Raw genomic sequence first — 14,832 nt, 5'->3', positions numbered from 1 at the left:
GACACTTCACATTTCCAAAGAAATCTCAAAGTGCTACAGTATCAAGTAAAACAAGTATACAAGTTAAAAAGTGCAGGTTTGTGATCACCATGTCACTATCAACAAAGTAGAAAACATATAAAATTCTAAAATGCCTTCTGAAATGAATGTGTCTTTCGATATTTTTTAAAAAAAGCATTAAACCGGATGGATAATGTAATCTCTGGTCTTTTCATATCAGTCGTGAGGGGATTGATTGAACTTTGATATCAATGATTTATTGTATGTGAAGCATAATCTTAAATAAAATATAAGTGGGGTATTTAAAATGAATGAACACTGAAAGATTCCAAACATTCTACAAATTGTCCCTTTAACGTGAACGTCCTCTCGGCTGGCCATCGCAAAGGCGACAGACCATAGTGTTGAAAAACGCTCTGCCATTTGTCTGCCAGGCTGAAGGCCCGTCGAAACTTGTGGCCCAAGAAAATTTGCCAGCACACCTCCAAAGTTCACCGCAGACCAAATCACCACCTTAGATTTGCACACGCAAAGGGACGCTAGGAAAATTAAATTTTTGTTGTTTTTACTGTAAATTGCCATTCCTGTTTTTCAATCGTCCTGGCCAGCTGACTGCAAGACCTAAATCAGGGCAGAGAGCATGCTTCACATGCATATGGGGGCCAAAATACCTTTTCCAGAAGAACATATGTGGGTGTGAATGTGTGAATGTCTATTTAGTACAGTATGTGTCAGTGTATGTGTATAGTGACAAGTCCAGAGCGTACACTGGCAGTATAACAGTTTTAATTATTTGTTTTATTTTTTATACATTTTGAAACATGGTTAACAAACCTGGTTGGAGAATTTGGAAGAAACACAATATTTTACACCATTCTGGAAGGACCATGTTAACTTGTAGCAAAATAAAGAGCATTCCAATCAGCAATATATTTGTATGTTAAATGATATGACAATACTTGATGGCTACAAGGAGGAATGCAATATAAAATGTTTGTCTTGAAAAAAAAAAGTTAACCCCTGCAATATGGCAAAGATTAAAGAGTACAGTATTGTCAGTTTTGGATAACAAGTATTCCCATGTTGATGCACTGATGACTACAAAACTGTATGCAAGGTAAGAGTTTTCTCATTACGGGGGGAAAAAAATACCATTAAGCCTATTTTAAAAAGAAGACACTTGATGAACAGCTTAACACTAATCTTAGTGATGGTCTTAGCTGAGCAGACAATGATCAGACTGGCTTTATTTACTGAGCAAGTCAGAAATAAATATGCAGGTTATTTGGCACAGCACCACATATTTTGATATGCTCATTGATTCTTGAGGTCTGGAAAGGCCAGTAAAAAATATTTCCTAAACCAGCAACAAAACCAAAATAAAACAGTGAGGATGTTATGAGGTAATAAACATTTGAAAAGTTTCTCACTGAGGTTTCACTGAGCACTGGCACTGAGCGAGAAGGAGTCCAAAGCTTTTGAGCAAGTGTGTATCAATCAAGATTTGATCTTTGACGCCAGCCTGAATGTCATTTCTCTCATAATCATTTAGGAATATTCTGATTGAACTCAAAATACGGTGTGACGTGGGAACAAAAGTGGCTTCAGTGCCCATGTGTACAGAATTCAAATACCCTACCTGAGACATATTTAAATGAAAACTTAAAAACACATGAAACAATAAATGCCTGACAAAAGACAGCACCAAAATTCCTATTGAAAAAAAAAAATCCCATGTGAGGTTTTGGATGGATTAAATACTCATAAATAAATGTTATCAGCGCCTTGAAAAGTGATACAAGAGTTTAACTGACCTGTTGGCTTATAGCCGATAGCTCGCCAGTGTCTATTTTCCAATGAATAGTGTGGAAGTTGATAATCATTATTTACACAATAGGTTGGCTGTCACCAGAGCCCTATTAACATCATGTAAGCGTATGTAAACAATGTACTTTTCCGTGAGCTTGAGCACACAACAGTCATTCAACTTCAGATGAAATCCCATAAAACAAACAAAAAAAAAACTTCCTTAGAAGTTAGTGAAGAGTTGGCATTTGTGTTGAGTTTGCATCCAGGACCTGAAAGTGCAGCTGACAAGCAATTTTAACTGAAACAAACGGGTCCAACACTGAAGCCAAAGTGATATGTCAAGTTTTTAGCACCCATTAGTGCCACATCTCGCACAGGAAGTAGGTGGAGGTCCTCAAACTCAAACACAGACTCTCGGGGTCCTGAAAGCATCTCGTCTCCATGCTGATGATACAAAAAGTACAACTTACAATTTAGTTGAGTGGAAACACGACAATTGCAGACCAGACCAAAGTTAAACCAAACTGTGCTGCTTGGTTGAAAATTAAAATGAAATTTGCATGCTACCAGATTGGCACCCTACTACCATTACAAATGACCAATGGTGGGTGGCAATGCTTTCTCTGCAGGCCTAAAAACCATCACTTTACTGGAAATTTTGACATACCACACAATCTTGAATTGCTCCAAGGAAACTTTGCTTTCTTGTGTCAGTTAGGAATTTGATGTCCCTTTCTGACCGGCCCAACTTGTGTCCTGGGTGGCAGGAGTAGGTCATCTTCTGCGTGGCTGTGCTACTGTGCAACCTCAGGAAACGCATCTGAACCACATTGGCACCTGGATAAATAAACTGAACAAAGACGACAATGTTCATGTCAAATTCTGTAGTTCCAGTTAAATCTTAAACATAAAATCTTAACAGTAATTATATTGGGGCTTCAATTAAATGATCATTTGCTTTAGCGGTCACATGTTTACCTCTCTGTTTATAGTTCCTCTTCAAAAAAAACAACGCACCAAACCAACCAACAGAAATATTTAAGCCTAACTAAAGATTTATGTAATTTTTTTACATGACAAATTCCCATTTACTTACTTACTTTTTAGATAATTTCAACACAAACCTACTAAATAAACCTTATACGATACATATTCATTAGTCTAATAAAGCCCATCTGTTTGAAATACATAATCCTCAGATGTATGTGTTTAGTATTAATAAAGTATAATTACTCAAAATGAATAATAATGAGAGTATTTATTTAAAATACATAGTATATTGTTTGAATTGCATAATAATCAGGTTACATATACACGATAAATAGCATATTGTCGCTGCTATGTGAAAAACACTTATGCCCCCCCCCCCCCCACACACACATTTGTATGATTTGGGGAGGAAACTGAATGCAGACATTCCAAAAACACACACTCAAAAAAAGAAGTAATTACCGGTATACTTTATTAATACTAAATACATAAACCTGAGAATTGTGCATTTGAAATAAATAGGCTTTATTAGACTAATGAATATGGATCATAAAAGGTTTATTTGGTAGGTTTGTGTTAAAATTATCTGGGGAAAAAAAGTAAATGGGAATTTGTCAAGTAAAAAAAAAGAAAGAAAATTACATAAATCTTAAAAGTTAGGCTTAAACATTTCTGTGAGTGCAGTCATATACATGCGCATGTACTCCATTGGAATATTTGGGTGGTTCACCCACCTGAAATCCTTGCTCTAGCCTGCTAAGCCACTGAAAGGAGCTTTCTGCAGAAAATTCTTCCATCCAGGCTTTCATAGGCAACTGCAGGCAGAGACAAAAATGTTTTCCAATTGTCTATGCAGGTGATGTACAGCTGTTGCAAATTTGATTACGCTCAGCAGCAAATCACAATAATGAGAACTATCCTTTTGGGTAAAATTGTAAGCCATTTGGGAACAGGCTGCATTATGCTTCATTACATGATGAGGGAGGAATACAAATAGAAAAGGTGGTGATTAATGTTCACATAATGCAGTTATGTGATCTATCATTCTATTTAGTGAATTTATTGTTGGGAGTAGGCTACATGGGTGTGGCGAGTAGTGGATCAGTAATTGAAGTACAGTAATAATGGTTATGGATCTCACTTTGTAAGGCAGGTGTGTGCATACTTTTTCTTCTGAACCAAACACTTTGAATTATATATATATATATATGTATTTTTTTGTTTGTGTATTTGATCGAGCACGGCAAAATCAGTTTTTCTTTTTGAAGAACTGCAACCTGAACAGCTTTGTATAAGGCAAATAATTTAGGATTAAAAAAAAAAAGATTTTGGGGCAGTCAAGTCCCTGTTACACACCAGAAATACTATCCCCAGCAATAGAATCCCATCTCTACACTCAGAACCAAAAGAGGGGCAATCTGTCACAAGACAACAATTTCAAGTTCATTTGCATGTTTTCATATTTAGAAAAGCTCTACAGTATATAAAACTAATTTATTAGTAGCAGAGGAATTTTTTTGTATAAGGCACGGGCTGCTTAGAAATGGATAACGGGCCACAAATGGCACCTGGGCCATAGTTTGGACACCACTGATTCAAGCTGTATGTTCTTGTGTTTTGGACCTGAGAGTCTTGAGGATGAAGGCACGTCTGTATTGATGTGCTGGAGAAGCTGCAATAGGCCAGTAGAGCATCAGCAGAGCTGCCTTGGTTTGGGTCGATGTAATATGTCCCTAAAGAGAACACTTAGTAAGAATTCAATATTCAGATCTGCAGACTGGTAGTTCTTCAAAATCTGGAAAACAGTTACTAATGTCATTTATGTAATAACTACATGTCACGAAACTGTAGATTTAGACAGTTTACACACCACTGTAAAAATGTCCCTTTTTGTGACATTAAAAAAATGCCAAAAGTATAAATAATTTCAAAATTATCGTATAACTATTGGATAACCTGTACAACAGAAATAAATCATGTCTGAGGTCAACCAATCACATTCAAATTCATGTTAAATGAGAGTCAGTACGTACTTGGTGCCACTGAAAGGATCTCTGCTTAACCCCAAATGAATTTCAGATGTTCTAGTAGGCTTTTCCTGACATTTTTGCAGAAGCCCTGAAAGTCTTGTACGCTTGATAATTCCCATCACCTTGTTCTTGATCTTGTTTTTTTAATTTTTTTAATACATTTTTGAAGGATGCCCAGTTCTTGGTAAGGTCCTTGCTGTGCTATATTTTTCCACTTTGTGATGACCATCCTCACTATGTAACATAGTATGCTTAACAACTTGGAACTTGTTTTGTTCCTTCTCCTTGTCTTAGTTTGTGTTTTTGTGTAGGTTATTTTTTATTTTTGTTTCCTCTTGCTATGTCTTTCTTGTAGCGTGTGTCTTTGTCTATTTATGCGGTTCATTTTTTTATGTTATGGAAATGTTGAAAGTTGAGTTTGAAATGGAGTGTTTTGGGAACATTGTTGCCAGAGGTTTCCAAACGTTTCTTCCAAAGCCACAAATAGCCCCCAGGGTGTGGTTTGTACACCATTGATTAATATAGGCAATTAGAAATATTTCTTGTTAATTACTCTTTTTCTGCCATTAACGGCACAGTTCAGTCCTTAATCTCTACAAAAAAGTGGGACTTTGAATATTAAAATACTCCCACTGTGTGCCATCAATTGCAAACCCAAATTGTGCCACCTAATGTTGCAAAAAGGAGCACCAGCACACATCAATGTGTAGCTTGTCAAAGCCTAACAACGCTGAATTTGACATAAAAAAAGAAGTAAATTCACATAACATTCCTGATTGTTAGATTAAAACCACATGCAAAATCAGTTGAAAGTGTGTTTACATTATCATTGGAGGATTTGCTAACTGACCACTAGTGTATTCAGGGTGGCAGAGCCAAAGTTCTAGACAGGTGGTGGCGGGATGTTCTTTGGTGCCATCAGGAGGGTCCGCTAGTAGCCGAACCTCCTGCTCGAGAGAATCCAGAAGAGTTTGGATCAAAGAGTAATTGGGCTTGTCGGATACATACATTAGGTCCTGGACAGAGAGAGAGAGAGAGAGAGAGAGAGAGAAAACCCCCCAAAACATATAGGTAAGTATAAGTGCTTTCCAATCAATTTAAAAGCCGTGCAAATTTTGTCGTTATGCTGTCTCATGTTTTTTTTTGGGGGGGTTATAAAATTGAACAGATTCAAAATTAGTATTATTATTTCAGTTAACTAGCATCCTGGAACTGTGTTTCATGTTATTGGTTCCACTTCATGAACCAACCTTGAGTTCTGTCAAAGTCATGTTTATAGATTGTCCTGGAGGTCCAGGAACACCAGGTGGACCCTAAACATAAGGACAAACAAAAATGAATACTTATATAATCCATACAATCAATTAATGATTCCTCCCAGTCCGCTTCAGGTGACTCAATTCTAAAAGTCGCCCGGGCTCAAACTCGGAACAGATGCTGTATGTTTTGAACTTACTGGGAAGCCTCTTCTGCCAGACAGACCAGGCAAACCCGGGTAGCCTTTCATTCCCTTCAAGGAGAACAAAACATAATGACCACAAGTTGCATTGAAACTGGACTACAACTGCAGAAACATAATAAGCCTTGCAAATTTAAAATAATATCCCTTGGCATTTTAGTTATCTATATATAAATGTATTTGTATTTTATATTTCTCCTACCTTTAGTCCAAATGTGCCCTGGAACAGAGGGAAAAACATGCACGCCACTTAAAACATACATAAAATCATAATTGTAATTGCAAATTTTGTGCTACTGAAGCACTTGTACAGCAATATGATGGATTGGCTTAACATAAAAAAATAAGCATTTGAGATGAGAAAATAATCAAGGAAAGTAATGGGAACATACAAGAAGTACCAATAAAATAAGCTTGATGTTACATGATATACAATTTGTCTACATTGTAAATGATGGAATAAAAATGTAGTAGACACATTCTAATAACAATTGCTAAACTTACAGGCAATCCAGGCATGCCTGATGTTCCCCTCGGCCCTGGTGGACCAGTTATTCCCTTCAGAAAACAGAGCAGAGACAAAGGCTAACATTTAATGCATGCAAATCTATTTTCTTGAAAACATTACTACAACCGGATTTATACATAATGTCCTATTCATCAACAGAGAATACACATCTTTCATTTTCAAGTCTTTTCCCCATTTAATTTCTTTCATATTTAAAATTTTGTGAAACCATTTGAAAAATTATCTATAGTTACAAAAGTTTAAAATGGAACTGTAGTAAGGCAAAAACAGACAGGTACTGGACTCATGCATCGCACAAAGAGAACATTATATATATATATATATATAAATATTTCAGTAACTGGCATGTCAGTGACCCAGTGTCCCCAGCTCTACCTGTTCACCCTGTAGACCAACTTCACCAGGTAACCCAAATGGTCCACGGATGCCCTGAAAAAACAATGACATGACAGCCCAAGAATGACAGTGGTGGATATTTGGCAGTCCAAAAAACCCAGAATCATCCAAGACCTACCTTGGTGCCATCAAGTCCAGGTAGTCCTGATAGACCCATGTCACCTTTTTCTCCCTGAAAGGAGGAGGAAGCAAAAAAAAAAAACATTGAGCTGCCAACTTTACTAATTAGAGTGCAATACAATTGAGTTGAGGATCCACTTCATACAAAACTAATATCCAAGAGGAAGTGGTAGTAAATGTTAATGTAACGATCTACTGACTCATTCAATATAAAGGCTGCATGATCATTATTGTATGTATTTTTAATAATGTATCAAATTATTATTAATGTATTTGATTCTGCTCATATATATTTAGACAGAGTGTCAGTTTACCTTTGTTCCCTTTTCACCTCGTTCCCCCATCTCTCCCCGTAAACCAGGGTTACCCTTAGAAATGAAACATCAATTAGGTGTCTTTTACATTTTGATAAGTAGATAAAGAATGTTGTGTTACATTACACGTCCTGATAATTCTGTCAATCTTGTTAAAGCACAACAGGCACGCACCATCAGCTCTAATTGGTGCTGAACACCATAACACGGGTATAACGTGCAAACAAAGCAAAGGACACTCACAATGGTTCCTGCCCAGCCAAGGTGGCCTGCTAGTCCAGTTTCTCCCTTTTCACCCTGAATCATAAAAGATCATTTACTGTGAGCTCATGGTTTAAGTTTTAATCAAATGTGCACAGAACATGTGGTTTCTAGATAACCTACTTTTGGTCCTCTGATGCCCCTGGCTCCCCGCGGTCCAGCTTTCCCTCGCTTTCCCTATCGCAGGTTTGACGTGTTTAAATAAAGCAAAACAAAGAATGTATAGAGGACACAAATATCTATATGAGCTTGATGACAATGGCAGGTAGGGTTAGGGTCTACATTTTGCACAGATTGCCTCAATCCCAATACACCTTTTGAACAGTTAGCTCCTTTTTTTTTGTCAACAGGAAAAATGTTGGCGCTTTTTTAATACATATCTCCTGCAAAAATACATCCCTAAATTGTTTGAAGCCATATTACACTGCAGCATAAACCAACAAATAAGATAAAGTTTTACCCTGCGCCCAATATGACCAATCTTTCCTGGTGAACCACTGTTGCCGTCATCACCCTGTCAGGATAAAATAAAAAAATGTATGGGAAAAAAAAAAACAAAGTTGAAGTCAAATATCTTTGGTTTCAAAACAAGACAATATTGTCTCTCTTAATGGGGTTGTCCATGTTAAATTGAAAATTCCAAACTGCATCAAATTTGGATTACAATTCAAGTCAAGTCAAGTCAAGTCATCTTTATTTATATAGCAACTAATATTTTGCAAATCATCAATGTATGGATTCCCATCACAACCTAATAGGAACCCCCCCCATACTGATTAGAGTCATGGGCAAGTAGAGCCCTATCCATTGGATGACTGGACTTGGGCTGGTCGCCGTTCAATCACAGAGTACATACAGAAAATCACCATGAACACGTTTGCACCTGTTGACAATTTATTAAATTTTGGGTCGATAAACCGGAGTACCCAGAGAGCCCAGACACTCACAAACAGATGCTAATACACATGACGTATTTTAAAGCAAATATAGTACATGAGTAAAATTCAAATTCCATATTGTTGTTACCTTTTTGCCTTTTACGCCCTGTTTCCCCTCAGGTCCTTGTCTTCCTTGCCCTCCCTGCAAAGTCATATTTACTGCTTCTAAACATTGCCATTGGATGCAAAAATGATCAGAGTTCAAGGCAATGCCAATCTTACAGTTTTCCCAATGGGGCCAGGAGGGCCTTGGGGTCCCATCTCTCCAGGGGTTCCCTATAGGACAAAGAAGAAACAAAACCTTGGCTTAAAGTTGTCATGGAAGAAGTAAGGACTCTGGGTGTAAACTACAACCTTTTTGTTGTTGCAAATTTGCATTTACCTCTAAGCCAGGAAGAGCTGAAGGACCTTGGATTCCTGGTAAGCCTTCTTCTCCCTGCAAAATCAATGAAAGCTCACTTATGACACAGACTGAGCAAATATAGCCATTGTTGGCATTTGTGTAATAACCTGCTGCCCTGGTGGGCCTGGGGCTCCGGGCTCTCCTTTCTGTCCTTGTTGCCCCGGTTCCCCTTTAACTCCCCGGTCACCTTTAGGGCCATCCTTTCCCAGTTGACCCTGTATATGTAGCAAAAGAGCAAACTCTGATGTAATAGTAATTAATGTAGGATGATGTCCTGTTCATTTAGTACAGTATGCTCGGACATTTGGTAACAAATCTGTGCATATGGTAATACATTAATTGTTGTCCCCATGTCTCACTTACATATGGTCCCAGTTTTCCAATGTCTCCTCTGACACCCCGTGCTCCAGGTATTCCCTTTAAAAAGCAGCACACACATTCACAAAGATTTGTCTCGACATGTGAAAAATCCATCCATCCACTTCCTGAACCGCTTATTACATGCAAAAATGTTTAATAAAATTTAAACTCTACCATAGGGCCTCTTGACCCATCAGGTCCCGTTTCTCCAATATTGCCAGACTCCCCCTGGAAACATAAAAGTAATTTAAATGACTGTAACTGAGTCATTCCAGAATTGAAAGGCACATTAGACATGAAGATTTTTGAAAATGGACCACTTATTCATTTAGTTGTTCTTATGTTTTCAAGAAAAAAAAGGTCATACAGTATAGGCAATGATGTTAACTGATTTGTGCAGCTGCCATCAATGGGACACACACTTTCTGACATATTTTATTTGTCATATACATTGCGCTGTGTTTAGCATAAACTACACAGCTAATCAACCACATGAAAAACTTTTTTTTAATACTGTATTTCTGAACACACTTAAGTAAATAATGTTACATTTATATGGATGGATGAGGGTAACTTACATTAATGCAAGTTTGTACATGCTAGCTGTGTTAGATGTCATGCTAACTGTTCAAGAGCAAACTTAGCTATATAATAAAATGAGACACATTTTGATATTATTACGTCTTTTGTTGATAATGAGTACCATTCTTGTGCAGGTTTAAAAGACACTCCATTACGGTTGAAAACCAACAAAAAGTATGAACAGTAAAAACAGATGACTTACTTTACCTATGGTCGTAACAATTAGCATAAATTATGTAGCTCAATAAGCTTACTTTCCTTTCTCTTAGAGGGCTAAAACGTTTTTACTAACAGGGTTGCATGTATGTTGATAGATTACTATTTCAAATATGTCTGTAATAAAACAAAATGTTACATTTACAAGAAAGTGATAATATCGTACCCCCCCCCAAAAAAGCACAATTAAAACTCATTTTATGTGTTATATTTTATGTCACTAGGTCATCAAAGGGAGGGGCAAGAGTTTTATTTTAGGGGCTGATAAATAGCTTTTTTTCTTTTCAAACTATTTATTTTTTACTATGTTTTGACAATTTTTGGGGCTTGGGGTGTGTGGGGTGTGTGGGGTGTGTGGGGTGTGTGGGGGGTGGGGGGGTTGCCGTCCAATTCTGGAAAGACCCTCATCACTTCATTACATATCACCTTTATCCCTTTAAGCCCCTTTGACCCTGGAGATCCAGGAGTTCCTGCACTTCCCTTGGAGTCAAACAAACACAAAAAACAAGTATTAATATGAAAAATTAAATGAGAAGATACTTACTAAATTTAATACAGTTTACTTACAGCATTATTAATTCACAGCCATGATGAACAACAGACATGGACTCACCTCTAACCCCAAAAGACCTGCATGGCCCACTTCCCCGACCAGACCTGGTTCACCCTATTCATAAAAAAATAAAATAAAATAAAACAGACATCAAATTAAGCATTTTGGTGAGTCTTCAGCTCCCGCAGTTTTGGCAATGGCATTCGCCAGTTGTGAATCTTTCGCATTGTATAGTATGATACCTGCTGACAGACGCTACCTTAGCAAAGACTACTACGGTACATTCACCTCACCTGTAATGGTTACATATGAATCATTGGTAAATTTCCACAGTATTAAATACTGGGGTACTTGTATTAAATATGTGTATTTTTTTCTTATTAATACTTTAACTAGATTCCACATATCATCACTGTCAGGCAGAATGTGCCGACTGTGTGTCCAAAACTGTATGTTTTCATTTAATTTTAATTAATTAATTAATTTATTTATTTTTACAAATTATTGACCAATCTTAAATGTCGAAAATGGCTTGCTCAAATGACAATTGAATGTTAACGGCTCAACAAACATGCAGTTTTTTTAGTTCCCTGAAAGGTGTTGGTTTGGCCTGACACCAGCGTGAATTTTCTATTAGATTCAACGGTTGAACGGAAATTCTAAAAATAACATGAGTGTTATTAGCGTTAAAAGATTTATCAAAAAAATAATAATCTTAGAACAAAACATGATCTTTTTAAAATTGTCTTCTGTGTTGCAGTGGGTGACTATGACTCATATTACTGAAAATTACGCACTAAAAAATACAAAGCAATACTGGGCTCACCATTAATCCAATATGTCCTTTCGCCCCCTTTGGGCCTCTTTCACCATTTTCTCCAAGTTTCCCCCAAGTGCCCTCAGGCCCAGAAAAGCCTCGAGGGCCCACCTCGCCCTGTTGTCAACAATCAGTTTAGTCAGTTGGAAGAAGACAGTAGAGTGCCATTTATTTTCATCACATTTTTCAAGACTATTAGTAAAGATGACCTTCTCTCCTTTCAATCCAGGATCTCCTGCTTCACCAGGATGGCCGACATCCCCCTGCAGGGGTGGAGTGAACAGCAACATTTATTCTCTTGTATATTTTTGAACTGTGGTGCATTGCCTTTTATTAAAAATCCACCCAATGTAGATTTAGAAAAGCATCGAGAAAAAAACAAAAACAAACTATGCTCGACAGTCATAATATGACAACAATTTTTTTTTGAAAATGTTGTTCTTCAATAGGCATTTGTATCTATAATTTTTAAAGCAGGAATATCTTCATACAAACAGAAGATCAATGCACCAACCTCCTTTCCAATGGGTCCAGGTGGACCCTGCAGTCCTTTTGGACCCTCAAGTCCTCTCTCCCCCGGTAGTCCTGGAAGACTAGGTTTCCCTCGAGGCCCGGGATCTCCCTGTCAGAGGTGATGAAAATGGGAAGCAAGTTATGATTCCAAGCTCCTGTCTGTATTGCAGGGTAAATAGTATAACAAGGCCCTGCACAACAAAGTGGATTTTTTCTTTGGATGCAGCGATGATGATGAGGAGGATAATATACAATTACAATACATTTAAAATCTTTAAATGCTTCCCTAAGACCTTCTTGAACAGAAAATTATAAAGCCTGTGGAATGAATCTTCAATATTGACTGACCAGGTCTCCTTTCCATCCAGGTGGTCCTTCATATCCCATTTGGCCTGGTAGACCCTGATAAGTGAAACATTCATGAGTTGGGTTTAAAATTGCCTGTGTGGACATTGATTGTCCAGGTGTACATAGACTTAATTTATTTACACTAAACATTTCAACAGTAAACGGACCATGTAAAGTATAAATGTACAATGTTATATGAATTTGACACACCATAAAGAAGAATGCAGTGTTAACAAGCCAGCCAAATTTGAATGAAAAAAAAAAAAAGATCGATCCCACAACCTCTGGCTCGGGAGACAACCACTCTACCACTGATCCAGGCCACCAAAAGAATGATACAAATACAACTTAAATTCTGTAAAAGGAGGGTGAATATCCAATTGATTGATTTCAAATATTAGTGACTTGTATGTTTATATGAAACCAACCTGTTGTCCATCAAGTCCAGTCGGGCCTCCATCACCAATTGAGCCAGGCAAACCCTAAAAGTAGCAAAGACCAACTTTTAACAGTTTTAACATGCATTTCATTTACATGCAAATACTACAAATCAATAACCCTACTTTTCTGTCACGGGGCAAATGTTTAAAATTTTAAAACTCTAAAACACAATTTTACTACCAAATTTATACTACCGTATTTTTCACACTCTAAGGCGCATCAGATTATAAGGCGCACCTTCAACAAATGGCCTATTTAAAAACATTTTCCATATATAAGGCATTATAAGGGGCATAGAATAGAAGCTACAGTAGTGGCTGGTGTTTCGTTAAGTATCCACTAGATGGAGCTTACTTAACCAATATTGATCCATATATAAGGCGCACTGTTGGTTTTTGAGAAAATTAAAGGCTTTTAACTGTGCCTTACAGTGGGAAAATACAGTACTTCCCACTTGCTTGATTACAAAGCCAACAAAGAATGGTGAGACTAGTTGGACAAAGTGACACAGACCTCGAGTCAATACTAAGATGCACATACATAAACATTGTATGTCATTTCTTGGTCCTTTATATTCTATATTATATTTCTTGTTGCAAACATATGTGCATTTTTTCTGATTTCTGTTCTATTTCACTCATTAGGGACAATTTTGTATTTTTCCTCACACTCTTTATTGTTTCCATGTCATGTAAAGCGACTCAATTATTTGAAAAATGAGATATAAATAAAACTAATTATTAATATTGTACATATGTGCATATATACATATTGTACATTTTGAGTAACTGTCTTATTATTAAGTGGACACGGCTAATTGAAAACTTTGATGTGTCTACTCTGCAATATTTTTAACCTATGAAAAAAACTTATCATAAAAAAAAGAAGTCCTAACTGTTACAAAAGGCACTGATGATGTTTTCATTTGCGAGTTATTCTAGTAAAATCTATGAGAAGTAAAAACAAACCAGACTAAATCCTGCCTGGAATAATTGTAATTGTGTTGTTGGTGTGATACAAGCAATATTTATCGGCACGTTTTGTTTATGACCTTGTCTCCTCTTTCTCCCGCTGCTCCTATTAATCCAACCGCACCTTGGAGGCCCTGTGACGATCCAACAGACATGAGTTCATACAAATGCAATCATCACCATAGATTATTCTTATTTCTTGACTACAGGGAGTTACATGTACATTAAAATGACAGTTGATGGTAAATACCCACTCACTAGGATTCCTGCTGGCCCTGGTGGCCCCTGAGGTCCAGGAGACCCATTACTTCCCCGGGGCCCTGGTTTTCCAGTGGCTCCAGCATCACCTGGGAGACCTGGAGCACCCTGGAAATAAGATGGTCACACAGACGAAGGATAGCTCTTAGGATGGGAATCAACATTTAGAAAACAAATTGGTTTCAAGTTACAATTAAAGGGGAAGTAAACCCAAAAATATTCTTTACAATAATATTTTGTATCCAGAGGTGGGCATTCCATTAATATTCATGGAAGGTCCGTCAATCGGTCAATGACTGAGGCCCTTTTGTTGACGATTGATGAATGACGGAAAATGACAGACAAAGGATTCCCGGAAGTGGGTTTTTCATCCGTCAATGTAATCGTCAATGACGGATTGCCCATTTTGCTGACGAATGACAGAAACATTGATGGATGCCCATTTAGCTGAGAAACAAGAAATTATGGATTGACGATTACAATGCGGTTCAGCATGAAATATTGATGAACTGACGATGACGGAT

General features: G+C 37.3%; 1 protein-coding gene across 3 annotated transcripts in view; it reads right to left on the bottom strand.

Moving 5' to 3' along the window:
- Positions 1–769: 769 nt before the first annotated feature.
- Positions 770–14,832, bottom strand: part of LOC144034327 (uncharacterized) — a 99,773-nt gene continuing 85,710 nt past the window's right edge. For all 3 annotated transcript variants that reach the window (XM_077543082.1, XM_077543083.1, XM_077543084.1), the window contains 30 exons: positions 14,309–14,416; positions 14,131–14,184; positions 13,067–13,120; positions 12,639–12,692; positions 12,292–12,399; positions 11,987–12,040; positions 11,787–11,894; positions 11,021–11,074; positions 10,834–10,887; positions 9,784–9,837; positions 9,613–9,666; positions 9,357–9,464; positions 9,229–9,282; positions 9,069–9,122; positions 8,935–8,988; positions 8,369–8,422; positions 8,032–8,085; positions 7,891–7,944; positions 7,648–7,701; positions 7,332–7,385; positions 7,193–7,246; positions 6,793–6,846; positions 6,491–6,508; positions 6,286–6,339; positions 6,080–6,142; positions 5,680–5,845; positions 4,423–4,532; positions 3,534–3,614; positions 2,477–2,659; positions 770–2,253 (listed from right to left, as the gene is read on the bottom strand). In XM_077543082.1, the coding sequence (XP_077399208.1) occupies positions 2,104–2,253; positions 2,477–2,659; positions 3,534–3,614; positions 4,423–4,532; positions 5,680–5,845; positions 6,080–6,142; positions 6,286–6,339; positions 6,491–6,508; positions 6,793–6,846; positions 7,193–7,246; positions 7,332–7,385; positions 7,648–7,701; positions 7,891–7,944; positions 8,032–8,085; positions 8,369–8,422; positions 8,935–8,988; positions 9,069–9,122; positions 9,229–9,282; positions 9,357–9,464; positions 9,613–9,666; positions 9,784–9,837; positions 10,834–10,887; positions 11,021–11,074; positions 11,787–11,894; positions 11,987–12,040; positions 12,292–12,399; positions 12,639–12,692; positions 13,067–13,120; positions 14,131–14,184; positions 14,309–14,416 (2,229 nt within the window). In that variant the 3' untranslated portion in view covers positions 770–2,103. The remainder of the gene's footprint in view (positions 2,254–2,476; positions 2,660–3,533; positions 3,615–4,422; positions 4,533–5,679; positions 5,846–6,079; positions 6,143–6,285; positions 6,340–6,490; positions 6,509–6,792; positions 6,847–7,192; positions 7,247–7,331; positions 7,386–7,647; positions 7,702–7,890; positions 7,945–8,031; positions 8,086–8,368; positions 8,423–8,934; positions 8,989–9,068; positions 9,123–9,228; positions 9,283–9,356; positions 9,465–9,612; positions 9,667–9,783; positions 9,838–10,833; positions 10,888–11,020; positions 11,075–11,786; positions 11,895–11,986; positions 12,041–12,291; positions 12,400–12,638; positions 12,693–13,066; positions 13,121–14,130; positions 14,185–14,308; positions 14,417–14,832) is intronic.

The sequence above is a fragment of the Vanacampus margaritifer genome, chromosome 14 (assembly GCF_051991255.1).
Source record: "Vanacampus margaritifer isolate UIUO_Vmar chromosome 14, RoL_Vmar_1.0, whole genome shotgun sequence".
In the NCBI taxonomy this organism is placed as follows: domain Eukaryota; kingdom Metazoa; phylum Chordata; class Actinopteri; order Syngnathiformes; family Syngnathidae; genus Vanacampus; species Vanacampus margaritifer.
Note: the sequence above shows the minus strand (reverse complement) of the source record. Positions and strands in the feature narration are given on the sequence as shown.